The sequence below is a fragment of the Cryptomeria japonica genome, chromosome 2 (genome assembly GCF_030272615.1).
Source record: "Cryptomeria japonica chromosome 2, Sugi_1.0, whole genome shotgun sequence".
NCBI lineage: Eukaryota > Viridiplantae > Streptophyta > Pinopsida > Cupressales > Cupressaceae > Cryptomeria > Cryptomeria japonica.
The window spans coordinates 279,870,302-279,896,890 of NC_081406.1; the positions used below are offsets into that span (position 1 = coordinate 279,870,302).

The following is a 26,589-nucleotide window of genomic DNA, read 5'->3' on the forward strand; positions in this document are numbered from 1 at the left end:
TGAAATCTAATTCTTATACTGTTATACATCTTTTCAAAACTAGTTTTTCAAGTACTGTATGTATATATATGAGCACCACCACCCCGCCGCCGTCCCCCCGCCGTCCCCAAATTTAGGCCCTTGGTCCCCCCGTCCCGGAAACGCGTCCCCCTCGTCCCCCCGTCCCCAACGCCCGTGGAACACTGTATATATTTGCCATCAAATAATTCGAACTAGCTATTTAATTTCAACACTCCCTCTTAGCTAGGGAGGATTATAGCGAGTAACCATATATTGTAATAACACATCATGGACTTCTTTCATGATATCCATCATGCACATCTGCAGAGGATGGATCTGAGATACAACCATAGATATCCATCATACACATCCGCAGAGGATGGATTCAAAGAATACGGTCATGGATTCCTTCCATGATATCCATCATGCACACCCGCAAAGGATGGATCCACCTTGCACTCCGCAGAGTGTGGGAGAGGTATTATACCTCAAAGAAACTACCAACTTGCACTCCACAGAGGGTGATCCCACCTTGCACTCCGCAGAGGGTAGAAGATATACACAATGTATCATAGGAGCTGAAAACTCCCTCTTAGCCAAAGTATATTCCAAAGAAACAAGGAACACATGTTAGTTTTATCATAAAACATAGAATTATGATCAAGCACATCCTTGTAATAATCATATAACAATTATAAATTCAAAACTGATTTGAATTCAAATGTTTAGCCATACTCTCTCAAATCCAACACTAGATGTAAATCAGATTTCAACATCAATGGTTAGAAAACAACAATATGTTTAAGCTTTACTAAATATAATGCATTCACTAAGGATTATGGGGAATATGTAACTCCCTCTTAATCCCTATCTAAGTGATAAATTCATAAAACTTGTTGATTTACTCTTACTTACGAAATGGACCCATAGCATAGTTTAAAAATCTATCAACTATATCCTTATTGAAAGTGAGAGTTGAAAGCTTATATAGGCTTTCATATCTAATCCCGATGGCACGAGCTAATTTGAGGTTGGACTCCTTAGGCCATGCAAGAACTCTTCCTTCAGAAAAGACAACTTGATAACCTTTATCTTCTAGAGCAGATATAGAGATTAGATTCCCTTTTATTCCAGGTACAAACAAAACACTACTAAGATGAAGGGAAATACCAGAATCTAATTTTAACAAAGTAGAACCAAAACCTTTTACTGCATAACGAGCATTGTCACCAATAGTCACATGAAGGTTGGACTCCTCCACCAAATCTAAGAGATGTTCCCAATAGCCTGTGATGTGTCTAGATGCACCACTGTCAATCAGCCACGTGTTACTATCTGACTGAACATTGCTTGACAAGGCTGAGACAAAGAGGAAATCTTCATTATTCTGTTGTTCTGAGACTTCATTTAGGTTTGCTTCTCCTTGCTCGAGCTAAGATTGACAGTCCTTTGCAAAGTGACCAAACTTGTTACATCGGAAACATCGAATGTGAGACAAGTCCCTTGGCTTCTTCCTTGAATCAAGAGCAGAGGGTCTGAAATCTCTGTTTCTTTTGAAATTATTCTTCTTCCAATGGCCACCTTCCTCCTTAGCTGAGAGGACAAGATGAATGTTGTCATGAGGGCTTCTGATTTTTCCTTTAGCAGCCAAGCGTGATTCTTCTTGAATGCAATCTCCCCTCAATCGATCAAATTGAGGAAGCTCAGCTCTTGCATTGATTCCTTGAACAAAAGGTTCCCATGATGGAGGAAGACCATTTAGAGCCATCATAGTTAGGTCACTATCTTCAACAGTCTTCCCAACAGTAGAGAGTTGATCCTTTAGCTCAGAGATCCTCATGAAGTAAGCAGCTACAGGTTTTTCCTTCTCTAAATTGATGTGATTAAGTTGTTGCCTTAATGATAAGTATATGACTAGTGTTGTTGATCTCATACATCTTTTCCAAAGTGCTAAACATTTCTTTGCAGTCTTCATTTTGGAGATGCTTGTCACAATATGATCTTTGACGGAATCTATTATTATCCTTCGCGCTTGGTAATCCTTTTTCCAAGATTCCTTTTCTTCTTCGCCACTAGGTTCAGCAGCATCCTTACTAAAATATTCAGCAAGGTCATTCAAGACCATCATTATTCTAACCTTCCAAGAAGTGTAGTTGAAAGAACCTTCCAACCTATCTTCAGTCCTAAGATAAGAAGCCATGAAAACTGAACTTTGAACAATAGGCTAGACTGAAAAATTGATAAATCTGATCACAACTATTTACGAACCAAGCTCTGATACCATGTTGATTTTAGTGATCAGATTTAGATATAACTTAGAAATAACACAAAGCAATCACACAAAAGAGACAAGACACCAAGAATACCCAAGCAAAACCTCCCTCTTGGAGAAAAAACCCAGCATCAAGTCCAGATGAAAATCCTTTAATCATGAGCAAATTACAAGTACAATGAAGATCAGATCACTTATCTGAATAAGTCATCAACCTAGGGCAGAGCTTTGCCCAATCTAAATCACCGATGTATAGGACCTAATTCGCTGATCCCACAATTATGGTTTCGGCACCATAGAAGAGGATGATCGCTGCTCTTAATTAGTGAGTTAGACAACTCAATATCCCCCAGCATAGTCGCCCATAATTGAAACAAGTCTGCTCCACAATGGTGATCAAATTCAAGTCTGGAATGGAGCTCAGAATGATCAATAGTTCACCCAGATATAAGGTAGATTCACAGCTCAAATTCCATACTAATTCGCCCAGCTACAAGAACAGAAATTCGGCAGACTATATGAGGTTTGGATGCCCTAGGACAGATTTGCACTCCTAGATCAGATTCGCTTGAACAAGAAACCAATTCGCTGAAGTTCGCTCACCCTTGATGAATATCCTTTTGCTGATGATGATGATTGCAGCTGGGAGCAGATCACATAAGGTAGAGAGATATATATTCGCTTGTAATTGATGATTTGTGATCCTCAAATCATCTTACTTATATATGAATTCATGTCAACAATAAACCTTGGTCAGCCTTGCATATTCTGGCACCAAGATATAATTTTGAATTTACAAGTTGCATATGGGTCAGAACCCATATACAATTTACAAGTTAAATCAATTGCCCAAATATGGCCTGCCCTTTTATTACAAGTTACAAGTATTCTAATCACTTAAGTTATTACAATATATATATTTGCTATCAAATAATTCGAACTAGCTATTTAATTTCAACAGAATGCAGATAAGAATCATTCACTAAGTAAATGAGAACAAGGAAGTATTCCAGTGTGTATTCGCAGAAGAGCTAATCAAGAAAGACATCATAATTATCTAAAAACGAGCATTTTATATTCCCCTTTCTAAGTGTTATTCTCAAAACTGCATATTTATAACAGATCATTCTGTTAATGAAAGAAACAAATACAATCAGGTTATCACTCCATAATGCCCCACCCAAATCTTTTGTTCTAAGAACCAGATTATGAGTTACTAAACAAATATTTTTTCATCTATAGGGCAAATTACCAATATCTCAACAGAATCAATGGAATAAGATATTTAAAGTAAATAAATTAATAATGGAATAACTGAAAAGTAAAGAGAACAGCAAAAAGAAGTAAAATTATTAATTTTCCTTCTCTTTAATTTCTTTAAAATTGAATCACCAATTTCATGTGACATACCATATTTGAACTGCAAAGCTGTTTAAGAAACATCAGGTAAATCTCAGCAGTACCCTCACTTTGGGAGCTTTCATCTTGTAATGGGTGAGACGTTCTTCCATTGTCCCCCAGGCTAGGCTGGCCAAGAAAAGTATTGTCTGAAAAAACATTGTCTCTACTATCTTCAGGTTTTAAGCTCACATCATTATATTGGGACTTAGATGGGGAATCTGTCAAGGGAAAAACAATATCTCCTGTAAGAAGATCCAGCCCATGGCCTAGGGAGGAGCTTGGCTGCAGCAGAGTCTTCGCATTACTATCATGAAAGGAAACATCTGGAAGTGAATTGCTTTTTAAAAATGAAGGTGCCTGAGAAGGTCTTTTATGGTTAACTGTTTGTTCATGCCCCAGGGATTCTACTGTAAGACCAATATTTGCAAATATTGTTTTCCATGGAAGAGCAATTCCAAGAACTTCAATCTGCAATCAAGGAAAAGAGTACATAAAACTTATTAAGATCAAACATTGAATACCATGACAACAGAAAAAGCATATACTGTAATACAATTGACTGTGAGGCAGTTAATGCATTGTGACATTTCCAATTATAAATAAAATAAATAGCTTTCAGAGATAACAGGTGAATCTTAAACTGATCATTCAGGTCTACTGAGCATATTCTATGATAAAGCAAGATAAATATGTTCGTCGCCCTTGAAATGCATGTTTTTCATGGAAGTAGCTCTTCTAGTCTTGTACAAGAGTTTATAGTCAATATAATTATTGTAATATACAGAATATATATTTATACACGCAATGAACCAAAACCTTAAAGCATTGCTAGATTACAATTTGTAATTTCAGTTAAAAAATACAAAATGTTAAGGCTTCTCAGGGAGAGTGAGACAACCTTTCAGCTTTGAAATCTGTGACTAAGTTAAGTTCTTTCATTGTCAAGACTCAAGGTACTCGACTGAAAGAGAAACACAATTTCAAGTCTCTGACTTCTAATAGAGATAAATGCCAGGCTGAATTTTTTTATTTTGTATGTTTTTTAATGAATGAGAACTTATTTTCTAGTATGATAGATGACCACCATTAACAGATTCATTCAGAGAAGCAAGAATATATACCAACACTGTTAATGTATTAGTAGCTGCAGGAGTATTCATTATTTCCTGTGTTGGTTGTGTATTCATCTTGTTGTTATCGTGCCTCACTGCTCTCCTCAGTTCGTCAATTTTACTCAAACATTTTGAGCTCTGTATTTCACCGCTTCTAAGTATGCTGAAAGTGTATCGATTCTTTGTCATAACCGTCACCGCACATTTATGGGTGACTCATGTCTCCTGCGGTTCGTCTTCTATTCGTATTCCATCCGAAAGATATTCATTCATCTATGTGGCTTTCGTCGGTGAGAGCATGTGTGTCATCGTCTATGTGGCTGTTGTCGGTGTGGGAGTATGTTACGGTTTGCATTGTAACTGCCATCAGGTTTATTACGTGGTGATTCTTCGACTTCCTCTGTCTTGATATTTTCCGTGCCTTGTCTATTCCGTGTGTAGTGTTGCGGATGTTTTTAGATTGGAGGCGTGAAGTTCTGAAGCGATACTCTTTTGATTATTTCATCTGTGTCCAGTAGCGTGAAGAGACTTCTCAGTATATTCTTCAACGCTCCAGTATACTTTCTTGAGCAATCTTCAGCATTTGAGTATATTATTCAGCATTCAGGTATCTTCTATTGGTATTTGATCGGAGTATGATAATTTCTTATTGCAGAAGGATTAAGTGCTAGTCGTAAAAGCTTTCTGTTTTCTCTGAGTTGTAATCAGCTTAGTCAATGATTGTTAAGTGCTAACAATCCTGTTTAGTTCATTGCTTATTTAAGCTTGAGAGCATTGTATCAGATTTGGGCCTTCAATAAAGATTTAGTTTTTTTGTGTGGCTGGGTTTTTCACCCTCAGGTGGAGGGTTTTCCCAGGATAAATTCTTGTGTTTCAAATTTCTGAGTTTTTATTTCTGGTTCTATTTTTAACAAACACAATACAAACACATGGCAAAAAACTCCAACTCCTCTTTTCCTTCTTATTCTTGCATCTCATCTAAGTGTCCCAGAGAATTTGAACATAAAATATATATTCTACAAAGAGCAGAAGATCTGCTAATATTCTTCTGTTTCGTCATAAAAACAAAAATGTCAACTTCTTTGTCCATGTTTTAACAAAATCAATGAATTTTCATGTGCATATAACCTAACAACTTATAGCATGAGATTTCTTAGCTATCTTTTCTAAATAAAAACTAGTATATCCTTGAATGGCATCCCTTTCGATCTAACAGAACCTTTTAAAAGAAATGCTGTCTTTTAAAAGTAACATTCTGAGAATGACAAATGTATTTCAAGCATTATAAGAAGAAAAGAATCTTTTCAATATCATTCATGTGAGAATATACCTCACCAAGTGTAATAGGAGCTTTTCCAGGAAAGGAAGGGTAAAATGTCAAAGCCACAATGTGTGTCAAGAAGTTCAGATCTCCCTCCTGTTCTTCAAAATCATACAGCCATGGAAAAGTATGTTTTCGCACACCTGCACCAGTTACAGCAACATCCTCTGGATTACTTACACCAGGTAATGGAATTGTGATTTTTGTCCCATTTGTACACTGTGGTATAGTTGCTCCCTGCATAATAGCCCAATAAAAGAGTTATATAAGTGTTGAACAATTATTCAAGGATAAACAAGCTACATCTGGATTGGATGCAATTAGGAAAGATTTTGATACTGGTCCTATAGATAATGAAGCAAAGATGCTTGCTTTCTTTGTTTTTGTGGGAACAGGATTTCTGAATCACCATGATTCTATAAAATTGCTTCGTATTTTATGACGTGATATAAGAACCAGGGTTTTGTGGCATTAGTTGAAGGTCATGTTTCAACAAACTTGATAGCAAAGGAAATCAAAATGGTGGAGAGCTACAGGTATTGCCAAATGCACTTGATGCATGAACCAAACTTGCAATCATAATATTTTTTATTGGAGGAATGAAGCACAAATAAATGACATAGTTTTTTAAATTCTTAAAACAGCTACAGACCTCAACAACAAGCTTTAGTCCATCAAGACTACTTCCCGTCCGAACATCAACTGAAGCAGGGGATGAAAAATCATCTGCACCATGGGAGATTGTCAAAAGAAGCTGGCATACATGGCATGGTTCTCCTAGATATATGAAAAGCTCCACAATATCTGCTGCTGGAGGACAAACCTGCAGTCATTTTCAATGCACTTTTCAAGAAGCCATTCACAAATTGAGATCACCCTTTCAAGGAGGAAATCAGACAGAAGCTCTTTTAATAATGAGCACCACATAAGTTTACAACCATCTTATGTACACTGAACATCTTAAAGTAAAATAATACAATTTATATCAAAGACTGAAAAAAACATCACCAGCACATATGATTACCCAGATAAGATCTTTGATCTTGAAGCTGAGAAGATCATTTGCACTGTTAAGGGTTGGAAACATGCTTGCAACAGGTTTGAGAATACTTGCAGGAGGCCGTGACAGAACCTGTTTCACATAAGAAACCATTTTCTTATAGTAGTCAAATTCACCAGAATGAACTTAGTTTGAACTCCAATTGCTAAATTTAAGAAACCCTAAAACCGCAAATGATTTCACATACTATCATTGACCTGAATCCATAGGCCTTGATTAAATTACAATTCACACAGAAACTAATCTCTTGTCGAAAGTACTATTAACATAAACACAAAATACCAAAAACACAACACCATGAGACAACATAAACGATGAACAGAAGGCAAAAGGAAAGACACTTACATGGACAGAACCACAGAAAGTAATTTTCAGCACTTTTGTTATCACAGTTGAAATAATGATTTCTGAGCCATGATTCATTAAAAATTCAAAACTATTATTAAACATTGAGTACATGTCATCTGCACCATGCTTTGATACCAACCATGTGCCATAGTTCAAAAACTTGGACTTGGCAGGCCTAAAATTTGACTAGGACTAAGCAAAATTTCCAAACAATAAAAAACATGTAATTTGTAAAATAATCTTAAAAGAAATTTACAGAGTCCATAAGTGTTTTTCCCTTCATTTATACAACAAAAAACAACTAAAATTAACATTATAGTGTTGTGATCATAAATTACATATCCAATTAATATTTGACAGATTTCATCCACAGAAAACATAGACCCAAAACTATTTCTATTTTCTTACTTTTAAAAACCAGAGTTGATGGGCAGCATCTCTTGTGGGGATCTGGGGACAGAGCCCCCAGCACGGTCAAAGGCCTTCAAGAACACACAGACCTCAATGGTGCATGCCATTTTTTATAATTTTGCCACTTTTAGTATTAACCAGTGATCAATGGTAAGACTTGTTTTTATTTGGAAGCCTGTTATTTTTCTGCACCAAGCAAGCTTTTGTCACAAGCTTGCTGGCCTCTGTCAAGTTATGTATGAGTTGCTGTTTGATTACATGCCAAAAATTCATTACGAATTATTGGTCTAGTCTCGCCAATAACTCAGTGGCAAGTTATTGGTAAGTAACTCACCAGAGCTTGTTTGCAGTTTTGCATACAAGTATCCATGGGCCAATAAGTTACATTCTGAGTTTATAATCTATACCATGTACCATCAATTCTATAAGAATTTAGGCTTCTGTGGGACTCTGTATTTCATATTAACCATGTCTGCTTATCTATCCCTGCACTTCCTTCTGCGAATCAGACACAATCACCTAGTTCTCAGCTTTTACATGCAAGGATAAAACTTGAGTAGTCAAAGCACCACCAATATTAGCCTTGGCAAGCTGACTAGGAATGATACCAGGATTGTATTCATCAGTGAGCAAGTATCAACTTCGTGCGATGCACCAATCATATCATTAATTTTAGAGTTTTTGACAGCAACCTCCTTCCCTTTCACTCCAGGAGAAGATTAAGTCACATTAAGAGGTTCTTTTCAACATCATCTTCTTCATGTACATTGTCTTTTTCATGTGATGAGTGAAGGTTTGGAGAGGAGTGACAGGTTTACTTGGAAGGCTGATTCATCCCTACAAATAACTTGAAGGCTCCAAACTCAAATGTTGGATTCTCTTCCTCTATAGGCCATCCTGTTTCCTATGCCAATGTATCCCAAGGCTAGTGTGATTCTTCATTTCTACTCATCAGCATTGGAGAAATGATGAATTCTTGCTGATCATAAACAGTCAGTGCATGTGGTCCACGCAACAACCTTTTACATGGGGACCTTAGTCCAGGTCCACAAGTAAACAACCAGTGCATCAATCACAACACACTTATTAGAATAATATATTTAATGTTTATTTAATGGTTAATTATGTAATTTATTGTAAATATTAGTTAGTTTCTATTTTACAATTGTTTCTTTTTGGAAACATCATTTTGTAACTCTTTAAATGATCTTTCAATCATTCTTTTAATTCATTCAATTATTTACCAATTACTTATGTAATATGGTATCAAAGTGGGAACTTTAAAAAAATTATGTTTTCTAGGCGATTTGTTTCCAGTTCATGGGCAAGGTCGATGCCATTTTTTTCGCATTCTTCTGCAGACTTCCGGCTCAGATTTTCGCGAGCATCTCTTCAGTGTTTTTTCAAACACGGTTTTCGCGACATAGATTTTTCAGAAATTTCACGGTCCGTAAAAATCGTGATGGGTTTATTCTGCATTTTTTTCCACTCAATGCAGATTTCTATTGGGGGCTTGTGTGATTTCTTTTTGTTGTGACTCCCACGTTTTTTCACGAACTCTTATACCTCTGGTTTTTTCATGACCTAGGTTTCACGATTCTACTTTTTCGCTTTTGTATTTGGTGCGACTTTACTCATCTGTGTGATCTCTCTGTCTGCATGACCTGCAGGCGTTTCTTTGTGGAATTTCTTCCGCGATATTTCGCAATTTTGGGTGACGGCATTGTGTGTTATGGTACAATTTACCTACATTTTTTTACGGATCCCGCGACCCGTAACCTTCTACGACAGAAGTGTCAGTTCTATGACCTTTTGTAGATATTTTTCTAGCGACTTCTTTTAATTTTCGCGATTTTCTATAGTTGCGAATTTTTAAAAATAGTCTTTCTTTGCCCTTTGTCTCTGTACTTTCTGCACAACAAGATGCCCATTTTCTGTCGGCTAGGGTTTTTGAAAATTCCTCTAATTTTTCAATCGGAATAAACTTTAACCTATAGCTTCTTTTTGAATTTTTTACAAGTTTTCTAGGTCGTCGTCAAAATTTTTTGGGTTTACAAACAACTGTACCTTGGGATTCGTGCCAGTCGTACTTCATACTTTTCGAAGTTTGTACCTAATTATGTCTTTGTTTCTGCATTGGGATTCGTGTTGAGACATGGACCAGCTAGGACTCGAACCTAGGACCTTCCATACGTTGCTGGAGTGCTCTACCACTTTGCTACTGGCCCCTCTTGGACCAGTCCATCGTCAGTCCGGGTGTGGCTTATTTCCAACACCAACACCCCCCCTTCAGCCACACCTCTCGTGTGCTTGGGGCTCCTAGCCTGGACCTGGCTCTGATACCATGTTGAGACATGGACCAGCTAGGACTCGAACCTAGGACCTTCCATACGCTGCTGGAGTGCTCTACCACTGAGCTACTGGCCCCTCTTGGACCAGTCCATCATCAGTCCGGGTGTGGCTTATTTCCAACACCAACAATTTGTGCCTCAGATTTTGTCTTCATCTTTTCACCTTTTCAGAAATTTTCATTTTTCGTGCCTCAAAAAGTATGCAAAATGGCATCATTAACCACATCATGTTGGAGGGCAATCAGCAATTCAAGGGCAAAAATTATAACACGTGGAAGCAATGGAAGATGACCATCTTTGAATATTGCCGCCTTCATGATCTCGTTTTGGGTAAAGAGACTCGTCCTACCACAACTGAAAAAGATCAGGATAAGGTTGACGAGCGCAACCGGGAAGCGGTCATGCTTATCAAACTTTCTATTACTAATGATCAGCTGCCTCAAGTGCCATCTGGCAAGACGGCTGCAAAGATCTGGACCATTCTAAAGGATCTCCATGAGACATCAGATAAGAGTCGTGCGTTCTTTGTAATGTCCCCACTTTGAAATACAATTTAATGATAATGATAATAATAAAATTAAAATTAAAATATAAAAGAATATAATTAAATATAATTAAATTTTAATTAAGTTAATGAATGGTCAAAGGCATGAAATGAAAAGTTATGACTCCCTTAAACATAGATATAAACTGGAGAAGAGAACCTCATTTGAGATGGATAACATGGAAATAAGAATTGCAAATCTGATTCAAATAAGAAGTGCAGATTTGATTGTGAAAGGTAGTCCCTTTCAAAGGGCAAAAGTAATGAAGAGTTGCTCTCTTTCAAAGGGTACTACTGGTGAAAGGGTGTGTCTTTTGCCAAAGGGCATACATGATGAAGAGGTGTGACCTCTCCCTCACATTTGAGGGTATAAAAAAAAAAGAAAGTCTCAATTGAGGAAGACATCCAAGGGAGATCAATTTGGAGAATAATTCATTATTCTCAAAGGGCAGCAATGAAGAGTGATGACTCATTTTTTATGAAGAGGTGTGGCTTCCCACAAATGAAGATATAAAGAAGAGATTAATTCAATTGAGAAAGGGGGAATTGGAGGAATCATTCATAAGATCAAAGAAGAGAAGAAAGTCAATGGATCAATATCTAATATCAGATCAGTAAGGGTGAAAATTAGCAAACTTAGATATTTACCGGGGCAAGATTTAGGGTATTCCCAAAAAGGGGACATTACAAGTGGTATCAGAGCATTTAGTGTCCTCCCAAAAAGGGACATTACAAATGGTATCAGAGCATGTTCCTACCAGCCTGAGGGAACAGAGAACAGATTTACTTGATTGTTTGCAGCAAAGAAGATAAGCAGTGATTACTTCATTAAGTCTGATTGACTTTCTCAGTATATACACAACAATTATCAAGCACAAAGAAAAGAACAGGCAGTGATCAGTTTATGAGAAGATAAATAATAACAAGGGCAGTGATTTTATTAAAGACCTTTAAGGCAATCAGCATAAAGCATCGATTGGGATTTATTAGAAGACAACACATTTTTTACTGATAAACAATAAAACAGTGACAATTACCTTTTAAAAAATGGCTAGTTCTTTTATAATAAATAGAAAGGTAGCAGCTAGCAGCAATTACAAGAGAAAATCAAATTGAATGAAGACATCCGGTTTATTAAGATAATGTAAGTAGCAATTAGTGAAGGGTGTGTTTTGTTCTTAATAAAGAAAATTATGATTATCTTCAAAAAAGGATTGTGAATTGTGATGGAGGAAAGGGTGTGAAGAATAAAACAATATATTAAAACACCGGCAAGAAAAGAGAGAAATATAAAGAGTTATCTTATGCAGATTTGTATAAAGAGATTGATTAATTATCTTGCGGATAAAGTAAATTGGCCCAAAAGATGGTTCCGGTCCTAGTTGGATGCTCCTGCCTCTTGTGGATAAAGAAAATTGGCCCAAGAGATGGTTGGTTTTGGTCCTGGTTGCACACTTTTGCCTCTTGTGGATAAAGTGAATTGGCCCAAGAGATGGTTCTCGTCCTGATTGGACGCTCCTGCCCCTTGTTGATAAAGTGAATTGGCCCAAGAGATGGTTCTGGTCCTGGTTGGACGCTCCTGCCCCTTGTGGATAAAGTGAATTGGCCCAAGAGATGGTTTTGGTCCTGGTTGGACACTCCTACCTCTTGTGGATAAAGTGAATTGGCCCAAGAGATGGTTTTGGTCCTGGTTGGACACTCCTGCCTCCTGTGGATAAATTGAATTGGCCCAAGAGTAGTTTTGGACCTAGTTAGACACTCCTGCCTCTTGTGGATAAAGTGAGTTGGCCCAAGAGATGGTTCTGGTCCAAGTTGGACACTCCCGCCTCTTGTGGATAAAGTGAATTGGCCCAAGAGATGGTTCTAGTCCTAGTTAGGTGCTCCTGCCTCTTGTGGATAAAGTGAATTGGCCCAAGAGATGGTTCTAGTCCTAGTTAGGTGCTCCTGCCTCTTGTGGATTGGTTATTCCGACAGATGCTTTTGGTCCTAGTTGGACACTCCTGCCTCTCGAGGGTAAAATGATAGATTGATTGGCCCAAGGGATGGATGTGGTCTTGGTTGGACGTTCGTGCTTCTTGTGGACTAAGTAAACTATATCTGCATGCATATGCTTGTATCTATCCATGTGTCTACTTCGTGTTTTCATGTGTATGCTCCGTGTTTTATGTGTATACTTCGTGTTGGGCATATCTACTACATAAACATTTATGATTACTAATTTCTATCATTGTGAATTCTATTTTTTGTTGACCTAGAAAGATGAGTTTATTTAGGAAAGAATATTACAATTAAGGTCTTACATGCATGTCATGCTTCTAATCCTCTTCTCAATGAACGAGGATTCCACCTTTGTTTGTCTCAAGGAAACAACCAAACACAGATTACAATTGATGAGAGAGAACTTGTCCTAAGATTACAAATCCTCAGGGGTTAGTTAGGAATCCTTGCATACGGAAGATTTAGATAAATTGATCATAGCTTGAGGACAAGCTATTCTGAGTGGGGCGGGCTGTAATGTCACCACTTTGAAATACAATTTAATGATAAATGATAATAATAAAATTAAAATTAAAATATAAAAGAATATAATTATAATTAAATTTTAATTAAGTTAACGAATGGTCAAAGGCATGAAATGAAAAGTTGTGACTCCCTCAAAATGAGATACAAAAGGGAGAAGAGAACCTCATTTGAGATGGAGAATATGGAAATAAGAAGTGCAGATCTGATTGTGAAAGGTTCTATCCCTTTCAAAGGGAAGAAATAATGAAGAGTTGCACTCTTTCAAAGGGTACTACTGGTGAAAGGGTGTGTCTTTTGCCAAAGGGCATACATGATGAAGAGGTGTGACTTCTCCCTCACATATTAGGATATAAAAAGGAGAAAGTCTCAATTGAGAACATCCAAGGGAGATCAATTTGGAGAATAATTCATTATTCTCAAAGGGAAGCAATGAAGAGTGATGACTCATTTCTTATGAAGAGGTGTCACTTCCCACAAATGAAGATATAAAGAAGAGATTAATTCAATTGAGAAGGGAGAATTAGAGGAATCATTCATAAGATCAAAGAAGACAAGAAAGTCAATGGATCATCATCTAATATTAGAATTAATAAGGGTGAAAATTAGCAAACTTTGATATTTACAAGGGCAAGATTTATGGCAATCCCAAAAAGGGGACATTACGTTCTTCCTAAAGAAACAGCTATTTTCTATCATGATGGATGAGTATATGTCCTTACAAGAGCATCTAACAAAGATTCAGGAATTTGGGATCAGCTAGAAGCAAAAGGCAGAAAAATGGAGGAAGAGGATATGGTGGCTCTAACCCTAAAGAGTCTACCTAAATCCTATGAGCACTTCATAGAAACTCTCAACATTACTTCAACGAATGTTGATTTGAAATTTCTAGAGTTGTGTACCAAACTTTTGCAGTAGGAACGTTGGAAACAACAGTTTAGTAGCAGTGCCACTTCGTCCTCCATTGAGCAAGCCTTCGCAGCCAAATCCTTTCACAAGGATAAAGGCAAATCTCAGTCATCTTAGCAAAAAGGTCCCAGTCAGTCTCAGGATAGCTCAAAGAAGAAGAAAGTGCAATGTAACTATTGTCAGAAATACGGCCACTTGATAAAGGATTGTCGGAATCAGATAGCTTCTGAACAGCAAAAGCAAGGAGGGTCTCAGCCTAAAGCCAATGTTGCGGAGCAATCCGAACCGAAAGAATCTGCATTCTACGCTTTCAAGGCAAAGCATCCTGCAGATCATGTGAAATCTTCTACTTGGTATATAGACTCCAGTGCTTCTCGACATTTCACTCATCGCGTGATTGGTTTACAAACTACTCACCTTTCACCGATTCGGTCATTTTTGGAGGAGGTGACGACTATACTGTTGTCGGCAAGGGCAACGTTCAAATACAGTCTAGAGGGAGGAATCTCATATTCCTCAATGTATACTACGTTCTAGGCATGGAACTGAACCTTCTCTCAATGAACCAAATTATGCAGCTCTCTCCTCAACTTGATGTGATATTCAATTCACACAAGTGTTCGATTGTTGATCGTGCGACTCGCACTACTGTGGCTATTGGCATCGAGGATCATGGTCTATACACACTTGTAAATATGGGTGATTCTGTGGAGCATGCCTTTGCTGCTAAATCATCTTCTATCAACAATCTCTGGCACCAACGGTATGGTCACCTAAACATTCATTACCTTGCTCAGCTTGTTCAAGAGGACCTTGTTCTTGGCTTACCTGAGATCTAGACTCAAAATCAACGAGTGTGTGGAGCTTGTTAGGCAGGGAAGCAACACAGAACACCATTCAAGGATGGTGACTCATGGCAAGCCTCAAAGGTACTAAAGTTGGTTCACACTAATGTATGTGGTCCAATGAATACACCTTTTGTTACTAGTTTCAAGTATTTCTTATTTTTTGTTGATGATTTCGGTCATAAAATGTGGGTGTACCTTCTTAAACAGAAATCTGATGTGTTTACTGTACTTCAAAAGTTTAAGGCCTTAGTAGAGAAAGAGTTTGGCTGTCCCATAGTCAATCTTAGGTCAGATAATGGGGGGGAATTTTGTTCTACCGCTTTCTCCAACTTCTGTGATACAAACTGCATCTAACACCAATTAACCACACCTTACACTTCTCAACAGAACGGTGTTGTAGAACGTCGCAACTGCACTATCACTGAAATGGCTAGGTCAATGTTGGAACACAGGAATGTTCTTAAGAAATATTGGGCAAAAGCTATATACACTGCAGTCTATCTCCTTAATCGATCTCCCACACAGGCTATTAAGGGGAAGACTCCTGCGAAAGCCTAGACTAGTCGCAAACCTAGGATCAGTCATCTGAAAGTCTTTGGCTCTTTAGCATATATATGGATTCCAGATGCCAAACGCTCCAAGTTGGTTTCCAAGAGTCAAAAACTTATGTTTACAAGGTACAATGACAACCACAAGGTTTATCAACTGATTGATGTAGATACTGATCGTCTGATCTTTAGTCGTGATGTTGTCTTTGATGAAGAACGAGGACCTTTTCAGCTATCCTCGTCTAAGCAAAATTCTAAGGATCACCCTTTGAAGGCTACTGATTTAGGTGTCCGTCTTCCATTTAGTTCACTTGATGGGAGGGATGATGCAGATTCTAAATTTGATGATGCACTACTTGAATTTCCTTCGGATGATGTTAATCTTCCACCTATTCCAAATCATGTTCAAACTCCAGTTCTAGTCAATCCTCCTATATCTGATGTTCGCTCTTCTACTCTCCAGCCTAAATGGTGGGCTAAGACCATAAGTGAACTTCGTTTTGATGAGCTCATCACGAGTAGATCTTCCAGAAACAAGAGCAAGCAGCAAAATACAATCAACTTTTCTCTCATAGCCAACATTCATAGTGTTTTTGAGCCCCAGACATATTATGAAGCTAAAGGGATTCCTGAGTGGGAAAAGGCTATGGAAGCTAAACACCAAAGTCTTCTGAAGAATAAAACTTGGGTCCTTTTTTATCTTCCTCCAAGGAAGAATCCCATTAGCTACAAATGGGTGTATAAAGTTAAGTACAAAGCTAACGGAACCCTTGACAAGTACAAAGCTCGTCTCGTTACTAGGGGGTTCTTGCAAAAGGAAGGCATTGACTATGAGGAAACTTTTGCTCCTACAACCAAAATGAGTACCATTCGACTTGTCCTTGCCTTAGCAACACAGTTTGGATGGAAAGTCCATCAAATGGATGTTAAGAGTGCATTCCTCAATGGTGAGTAGTAGGAAGAGGTCTACATGACGCAACCTCCAGGTTTCAAGGTTGTTGGAAAAGAACACCAGGTGTGCAGACTGGTGAAAGCACTCTATGGCCCGAAACAAGCTACTCGAGCTTGGTACATAAAAATTTACAAGTACCTCACAGATAATCGCTTTCGGAGGAGTCCATCTAATTCTAATCTACATGTCAAAAACACTGGTGATTATATTCTTCTCCTTGTCTATGTTGATGACCTCATTATCACTGGTAGTTCGACACTTTTTATCAATCAGATCAAACAGAATTTGTGCCAATCCTTTGACATGAAAGACTTGGGACTTCTACACTATTGCTTAGGTGTTGAAGTTTGGCAAACTGAACGCAATATTTTCATCTCTCAGTCAAAGTATGCTCGCAATCTACTGGACAAGTTTCAGATGCAAGATTGCAAACCTGCATCCACACCTATGGAGAAAGGGTTGAAGCTAACAGCCAAATTTGATTCACTTGTGATGAATGAATCAGCATTCAGGCAACTGGTAGGCAGTCTCATCTACCTTACTGCTACTAGGCCTGATCTCAGTTTTGCAGTAAGCTACATTTCACGCTTCATGACAGCCCACAAAATTAATCAATGGGTAGCAGCGAAGCATGTGCTACATAATGTGAAGGGCACTTTTGATTTTGGACTTTTGTACAGCTTAAGTCACAATCCTAGACTTATTGGTTACACAGACTCAAATTGGGCAGCTTCCATTGATGACAAAAAATCAACTTCTGGGTATGTTTTCAGTTTGGGATTTGGTGCAGTCACATGGACTAGCAAGAAGCAGCAGGCGGTGACTCTTTCCTCGACAGAATTAGAGTATCAAGGAACAATTAAGGAAGCTTGTGAGGTAGTTTGGCTTCGACGGATGCTTTCAGACATGCAAATGTCTCAAGCAAGTCCTACTCCCCTTTACTATGACAATCAAGGGGTGCTCAAACTAGCCAATAATCCGGTCTTCCACAAGAGAACCAAGCATGTTGAACTTCATTGTCACTTTATTCGGAAGTTGGTTGAAGCCGGATCAATTCAGTTGTTGTATGTTCCAACTGCAAATCAGACAGCAGATATTCTCACCAAGTCTCTGAGCCTAGACAATTTTTTACAATTTAGGGGGCAACTTGGTGTAGTTGATAGATTGACCATTAAGAGAGGGTATTAAAATAATTTCATCCTTGGAATATACACCAAGGCATATTCAAAGTCATATGTACTAGATTGCATGTTTGAGGCATAAAAAGAATGTTATAATCTAGTGAACTGCTTCAAACCTGCATTATCGTATCTGGAACTGAGGGAAGATACTTGCGATGCCGTATGCCCAAGAGCATTTCCAACTGCTTTTGCCGAGTGCTATCAACTATTACATTCTGATATCTTCTTTGCAAAGTGATCTTCATATTTTGAGCTGCAGAAAACTGTTTGTATTTTGTAGTCTCATCATTGAATATGTGAATGACATGACTGTGCATTGCTTTGGAACCTGTATAAAGTGTTGCATGAATATCACCAGCTAATTGGAAGAGATCAGCTAATGCCAAAATGGGAGGTAGACTTGTTGTCCTTTTGATTTGCTCCATAGTCATACCAAACCTCTTCCATGGCTTATCAGGACATGGATGAGTCCATGTTGTTGTTCGTGTGTTGTGATCTATGTAATACGCCTTTCCAGTTACCGCATCATTACGTTGTTCCCAGCCTGGCGGTAAAGGTCCAGAATAGCCATTTGAATTCTCTCCATCCAGTAGTGAACTCAAGCCAAAATCTAAGTCAATTGAATGCCCTATACGCTGGCATTGCTCAGCTAAAACTTGGACAGCTACAAAGTAACTAGCTGCATTTGTCCTATCCAGTGAATCTGCACAATTGAATCGCAAAATTCCTTTTTGAAAAGTATATAAACTGAATGCTCCTCTTCCTCCTCTGCACTTATTGTGTATAATTAACCCCTCTTGATTTCTTGCTTTTTCCAATGAAGGGATGTACTCTCCCAAAACAAAACCTATACCAATGGTTGGCGCCCTTAACAAAGACCAAAGTCCTTCCACCGTCTTAGCCTCTCCTTTAAGTTTTACACTTCCATGCCAATCATAGTTGATTAGATGAATTGATGCATCAGAGAGCTGTCCCCTTGACATAACTTCCTTTATTGATTCCTGGAAATGCTCAAGCAATCCTGTTTCTGCTTTACCTTCACTGTTTCTGAGTAGATTAACACATACAATTGGAACTTTAGAACTCTTGATATTTTTTTGAGCATTTTCACTCTCCTTTCTATTTCTGTACCTCCTGCTCAACCTATTGTAGTACCGAGCAGCTCCTCTGTAAGGATCTTGGGATGATATATAAATTTCTGCCTCAGCAGCAGTCAGCTTTAATTCTGCTCCCCACCAAATTGGCACCGTCCCCCGTCGCCAAAGATACACACTAAAAGGAATGGGCCTGCCAGTAGGTATCCTCAGCACCCAAACAAGTTGCTCACATTCCACTTCATTTCCTGCAAGAGCATGTCAATTTTATAATAGCATTCAAGTGTAAAAAAAATCAAGTCATTCTAGGTATGAGAGTATGCAAGGCATTTTAATGCTAGAAAAAGAATTCCTACATTATATAGATAAACATATAAAAGGTTATTATTACTAAGGAAATTGAAATCCAACTCTATAGGTAATTTCAATTGTACCTTAAAACCATTAAAATGATAAAGTGATGACTGCATGCCTGTAAGTTCCAACTCAATGCAATGATATTACACAAGAACTAGAATGTCCAAACATCTCCCAGAACATCCAAACGAATTACACTCCAAGTTATTGGTTACTTTTACCATTTCAATTTACCATCCTTCTATGTGCAGTCATACGAAACAACTGTGTCCTGTGGTTTGCAATAGTTACTTTTACCAATTCAATTTCTACCATCCTTCTATATGCAGCCCTAGGAAACACACATTGTCCTATGGTTTGCAATAGGTACCTCTAGTAATTACACCTCCTGGACATTCCAAACAAGTGCCAGAAGATCCAAATATTCCCCTATTAGACACAAGTCACAGAATCTCAAAACAAATTTTGATTTGAGGATTTAGTTCAAGAAAAGGGAAGCAAACTGAGTGCTTCATTCCTGGAGTACATACGGAAGATATCTAGCATGCTACTCTGCATTTATCCTTATTTTTTTCAACTATGCAAGAAGTAGAAAGAGAGATAAACCACTTAAATATTAAATCTTAATATTCTAAGTATATATCTAAGACCTACCTATCAGCCTTCAGATAGAAATCTCTCTTTTATATCTTGCAAGGATTTTAATTCCCAACAGGTGTGAACACAGGTATGGAGAAAGATTAAACCCATCTTGATAAAACATCCCCATTAAAGCAAGATGTGTACACCTGTAAAAGCTTGATTATTTTCAGTGCCAAACATCATCATAATTTCCAAGTAATTTTCCTTAAGTCCTCCCTTGGGTAAACTATCTTCACAGTAATGTTCCAGATATCTCTCCAGTACCCATCCAATTTTAGTTCTTTCTACATCAATTTCTTGTCTTACAACACATCAGAGAAAATTTACCTGTGCTACATGCTGCATTCAGACCTCGGGCCAAATAGCGGGTTCCAGGATGAATTCTACTCCGTCGAGCAGTAAGAGAAACAGCAATTTCTTGTTGATTTGAATCTTCAAAAGTTCTATACTCTGCAAATCCCTGTGACAAGAAGGAAAACCATTTCTCTATCAAGATAAACAATGTAGGAAAATGTATTACCAGTCCAACTACAGTGTTTTACAAATTCTCCTGTGCATCTTTGAAAAATGCCTTAGATAGTCTTGTATCAAAGAATAAGGATTAAGAATATTTAATACCCTTGAGATTGGTGCAAATGATGGCACATTGCCCTACCCCTTATAAGCTACAAGAGAGCCCCAACATAGTCATTTCTCATCTATTCAATGTAGCCTCTCAAGTAATCATTTTTTTTAATAATGCAATTAATGCTGCATACTTTAGTAAAGAAATGATTTTAACTAAATTAAAATTCAAAGTTATAATCATAATAAAATGAAAAAAATAAATATAAGATTGTTAACAGATTTTAAACAATGGCAAGAGTAAATACTCAATAGAATATCCGATAAAGTGACTTTTGACATAACCATGGACTACCCCCATCATATGAATCCTAGGAAAATAACAATGGAGCAATAAACATTAAGTAGATCTCCAGATAACAAATGAGAAAGAAAACAAGACCAAATGCAATCAATTTGGTATGTGAAGCCAAGCAAACATAAATCCATCATAGTAGGGTGCTCAAACTACCTCTCATCTAAACTTAATCTTATATGTACATAAACACAAACAATGAGCATGATGGTGATCTTTAATATAGCAAAAGGGTACCAAAAAATATTCTAATGTTGATGTTAAGAAGAAATCTGACAAGAAAGATTGCAATATAAATAATAAGGAAATCCAGAACACCAAAACCAAGGGGTTTATGTCATCCAACAGGACCAGAAAGAATTATTAAAAAAAGCTTCTATCTCTACTACCTAATAAACATTGAATGAGGAAATTAGGAAGGATATGGAGGGAAGGATTACAAGATGAAAGATGCAGACAATATTATGAAAAAGATCAGAATAAGAAAAGCGCAGTGGCATAGTGAACAAAATGGCAGATAGAATGCCATATAATTGCAGAGTACAATATAACAGATACAATTGATTGAACAGATAAAAAAAAAGAATAATATTTGCACAACATTATCTTTAGGGAGGAGCACTTAAAGAGCAACCTTACTCTAACCAATTGAGATGATCTCCATGGGTATGGTAACATTTATAATTGATGTTGATTGATATGGCCTACAGTACAATGTAGAAGGGTATCGCAATGGAGACATGTTCCCGTTATAACAATTTATTATGTTTGTATATCATTCAAATTTTGTCACTATCTGAAACAAAGTTATGCCGAGAACATTGTATGAGGGATAAATGCACAAAATAAAAGATTATGATTCTGTTTCCAAGTCAATGGTAGAGATTGACCATTATATGGAGACAAATTAAATCATCCCCAACTGATGTATATGATTCAACAAACTATTGAGACATGGACCAGCTAGGACTCGAACCTAGGACCTTCCATACGCTGCTGGAGTGCTCTTCCACTGAGCTACTGGCCCCTCTTGGACCAGTCCATCGTTGGTCCGGGTGTGGTTTATTTCCAACACCAATACAGACAAGATTAAAATATATAACCATATATAATAGAATGTTGGCATGTAAAATCTATAATAAGAATGATTCTATCTTGGAGTTTTATGAGCACCTCCAACACTTCATCTATCTAGGAGTTGAAACAAGGTGGACCTACAAAATAGCAAGTCCATAGACCAATGATAGATAATTTAGAGGCGAAGGAAGAGTTTCAAGCTATCATTATAAGATGTAAATCATTGGCAAGGCATAGTGCATCAGAGTATCTAATGCACCTTCAAAAGGATAGAATGACTGCATGATTTATAGTTTTATTGGCCATAACCAAGATGAATCAATATGAGAGGACGCATGGATATGGAATTCAAAATGTCCAACCACTAGCCATTCAGTCATTGATTGCTAGTTCTCCCTATTCTAAGAAAAAATAGTCTACTACAACTGCATTTAGTCTATTAATAAGCAAAGGCTTTCATGTTTTCATTGAAGGGAATAGATAACTGAGTTAATTCCAGTGTACCCCAAGGATATGTCTCTAATGTTTTGAGGGCATTGCAAAAGTCCCCATAATGAGGATGAAGTGTCCCCTTCACATCCCCAAGGATGTGTCCCAAATGTTTTGAGGGCATCCCAGAAGTTCCCATTATTAGTATGCAATGTCACCTTCCCATCCCTAAGATGCATAAATTAAGGAAGATGTCCCCCAATTTTAGAAACTATAGAGAAATATGCTGCCATCCCTGGCATTCCCTGACAGTCCTTGGGGCATTAGGAACTCCTTGCCCCCATGATTGTCAAGATAAAGACAAAAACAAACACTCAAAACAATATAACCTAATATTTAATGGCGTACCCAAACGCAACCCCTAAAGTGGGTTAAATCCTAAGCCTATTTCATTTTGTATTTGCATAAAATAAAGAGAAATAGTAAAAGAGAGGAAAAAGGAAGGAAGGGGAAGAAGAGTATTGCAGGGCAACCGATCATCTCTCTACTACAAGTTTGTCTTGTACATAACACACACACACACACACACACACACACACACACACACACACACGTATACATATATACACATATATGCATACATATATACAGATTATATATACAGATTTATATATATACATACACATATGTACATAAATGTGTGTGTGTGTGTGTCTATGTATGTGTATTTCTTTTTTTGTTTGATAAAAAATTAATTAAAGAGTAACACATTATAATTGAACAAAAACTCAATCACAATGCGTTAAAACCAAAATAGCCAAATACTTCCCCTTCCCTATCTAGATAAAGGTATCCATGTATCAAATACCAAATATGGACAATATTCCCAAATAAAACGTAGATATGGTAACCATATATATCCACATGAGTTGTTCATGTTATACCCTAGCTGCCTAGACTACATGTCCACAAGGCTTCTAGCCTTCTTTACCACAAATCAAACATGACCCCCTTGTCATTTGTGATGAGCAATAAGGCGTAGAGTTAGGAGTCACTTTGATCTAGCCAATCCAATTTCAATCCCCAATCTGACAAGGTTGCCAAGGATGATTTTTAACTATTTATATTCATTTCTAGCTAATCAATTGAGGCAACTTGTCAAACTCAAATTTTGCAAAATTCACAAAATCAGCATGCCTAGTAGAAGATGCAATGTCAGCACCAAATCAGAGATCTCCTAGAGGCACTCATGCAACATCATTCATTTTATAGGCTATTTTGATGTAAAATTTGTTATATTGGACAAAAGCTTATAGAGACCATAACTTTGTCGTACAAAGCCCTTGAAACCCATTTTTTTCACTATGCCCAAAATTATCCTGTAAACATTGGTGTAGGATTAATCAACTAACTATGCATCAAGATCAATAGAGAGCGAGATGATGGAATCTAATTTTAGTCTAGAGAAGCTCTATGGATGGAACTATGAAACAGGGAGGATCCAATTGGAAGCTCATCTTGAAAGTCAAGAGCTATGGATGTATACCGCCCAAAATACATAGTTAAGTAAAGATCAAGGGAAGACAATATAGAGAGAAGATTTGTGAATCACTTATCATCAATGACAAGCACGTGGATCTCAAATTCTAGAGGAAGGCCATGGTCAACAACATCCACATTATTAACTACTCGAGCTCTCAAAGTTGTAGTCTAGATGAACCAAATATTTCTCATCTTCGAGTCTTTAGATCTAATGTTTAGGCATGCATTATTAACAAAACACATCAAAAGCTAGAACCTAAGAGAAATAAATGCATTGTTGTTGGCTATAATGATGAGTCCAAGGCCAATTATCAATGATCCTTCACTAAAGGATTTTCTTAATGAGAGAGATGTCTTCCAAGAAGATATATGATATGTCCTATGCATCTACTAAACCATTTCAAAATTCGCTTGTCCCTAAGGATTCCCACATATTTATCTTTACTCCAGCTCTTGCTTAGGGAGGAAGAAGCTTCTACGACTCAGCTAATTATACCCTCCGCTCTAGAATGTCCACTACTAACCTTGTGCTTTAATAAGATGTTTTCTCTCGTGAAGAGTTTCTAAATGACTAGTAGAAGAAGATTGCAGTCCGTACAAAACATTAACTAGTTGACAAGCTTCAATCTATTATTTTACTCAAATTTCCAAAGATTTTCATTCAAGGATTTTCTTAATGAGAAGATGTCTTCCAAGAAGATATATCCCATTCATCCACTAAACCGTTTCTTTTCCCTAAGGATTCCCACATATTTATCTTCATTCCATCTCTTGCTTAGGGAGGAAGAGGCTTCTACCACTCAGCCAATAGTCATTCTACCCTCCACTCCAGATTATCCATTGGACATCTCCACTACTATGCTTGCACTTAATAAGATGTTTGCTCTCATGAAGAGTTTCTAATTGACTAGTCAAAGAAGACTGCAGTCAATACAAAACATTTACTAGTTGACAAAGTTCCATCTATTAGGTTACTTGAATGGTGTATCATTGCTCTAAAGGATGCTACTCCGATACTATAAGAATTTGAGGAGAGTCATGCCAACACTTAATTAGGGTTGCACCGGGATCTCACAACTCAATACAGTCATCCTATTACCTACAATCAAGCTTGGTGACATCCTCACTAGGAACCCTTAATGCAAGCAGAGTATGATCCTCTCATGGGGAATGACACTTAGGAATTTGATGATTTGTCCAAAGCATGCAAACCTTGTTGGATGTAAGTTGGTCTACAAACAAAACTGATGCAAACAATGTTGATGACAAACATAAGACATGCATTGTTGCTCGAGAATTTTCACAAAAGGAAGCTGTAGACTACAATGAGACTTTTGCTGCTATTGCTGGGATCTGGGATTGAGACTATTCACATAGTCCTCTCTTTTACTGCCTCTTTCCAGTAACAGGCCCATTAGATAGAATCAAAGTGTATTTATTGTAGTAATATAAAAGATGAAATCTACATGAAGCAGCCTCCCAATTTTCTGAAAGATACGACACTTATTGTTTGCAAATTGAAGTCACCAAATGTGCTTGAGAAAGCCACTTCAGCATGGTATGAAAAGATTCACAATTTTCCTATTTATTCAAGTTTTCTTCATTGTGAAGGGGAATATGATTTTTTAGTCAACATGACGATACACCCTCGTCATTGTGTTCAATGTTGATGATATGTATTATGCATTATTTGAAAATTGTCCTCTCTCATTCACAAAACAAAGACCAAGCTCTAGGATTCCTTCAAGATTATAATGTAAGCATTTTTAATTATTTAGTAGGAATCAAAATCTTAAGACTCCAATAGGCATTTCCCTCACAAGCATGATATGCCTTGGATATCATCCGAAAATTTGGTCCCCAACATAGTAATTGGGATCTTTTGCCTCTTCTTATAGGCACTTAGTTTCAAGCCAATCTGACTCCTAGATCTGCCTTGCTGGATCCTACTCTTAAAGTCTTTCGCACATAGTTTCATTTATCTCCCATACAATACCAGACATTTCATTTGTCATCGGTCTCAACTCCAAATTCATGCAAACAGCTTGCACTTTTCATCTTCAAGATACTATGTACATTTGTGAATATATCAAGGGTACACTTCATCTCAACCTCTATTACAGAGGTGGTAGAAGCCCTACTTTGATTGGATATTGTGATGCTGATTGTGTCAGTGATTTGGACAAGAAGAAGTGTACCTTGGTGTACAACTTTTCTTTTTGTTCAAGGCCTATTTATTAGAAAACCAGGAAGCAAGCTTCAATCTCTCTTTCTACAAAAACAGTAGAATACTATTGTGCCAAAGAAGAATTGTGTCAACTCATCCAGTTAAGAATTATTCTGTTACAGCTTGGATCCCCTTGAGGATGCCAAAATATCATTCCCAGTGACAGCATGAGTGTCATTCAAATGATTTACAATCCAATGCACCACCAGCACACAAAGCAAATTGAGGTTTCACATAAAACTAAATCAAGCAATTCTTTTAGAAGGGAAAGGTTGAGTTCTTGCATGTTTCATATGTTACCCTTGACGTGCACAAACACAGGTAACACCTCAGATCATTCATGTGTCTCCATGTACTTACTTTCAAAACAGAATCTTCATCTCATTCGCTGACATAAATAAATCATCTTCAAGGCTTTTTGTTTCCTGGAAGGGCATGTGACATCATTGTGGTTCATACATTTGATTTTACAGTAGTTATACTTCATGGGATACGATGTTCACAACTCCACCACACAATGGATA

At 37.4% G+C, this 26,589-nt stretch overlaps 1 protein-coding gene across 3 annotated transcripts in view; it reads right to left on the reverse strand.

Annotated features, from left to right (window-relative positions):
- Nucleotides 1–26,589, reverse strand: part of LOC131030494 (probable phosphoinositide phosphatase SAC9) — a 169,001-nt gene that overhangs the window by 73,737 nt on the left and 68,675 nt on the right. For all 3 annotated transcript variants that reach the window (XM_057961335.2, XM_057961336.2, XM_057961337.2), the window contains 6 exons: nucleotides 20,199–20,331; nucleotides 17,895–19,120; nucleotides 7,131–7,238; nucleotides 6,759–6,929; nucleotides 6,116–6,343; nucleotides 3,683–4,141 (listed from right to left, as the gene is read on the reverse strand). In XM_057961335.2, the coding sequence (XP_057817318.2) occupies nucleotides 3,683–4,141; nucleotides 6,116–6,343; nucleotides 6,759–6,929; nucleotides 7,131–7,238; nucleotides 17,895–19,120; nucleotides 20,199–20,331 (2,325 nt within the window). The remainder of the gene's footprint in view (nucleotides 1–3,682; nucleotides 4,142–6,115; nucleotides 6,344–6,758; nucleotides 6,930–7,130; nucleotides 7,239–17,894; nucleotides 19,121–20,198; nucleotides 20,332–26,589) is intronic.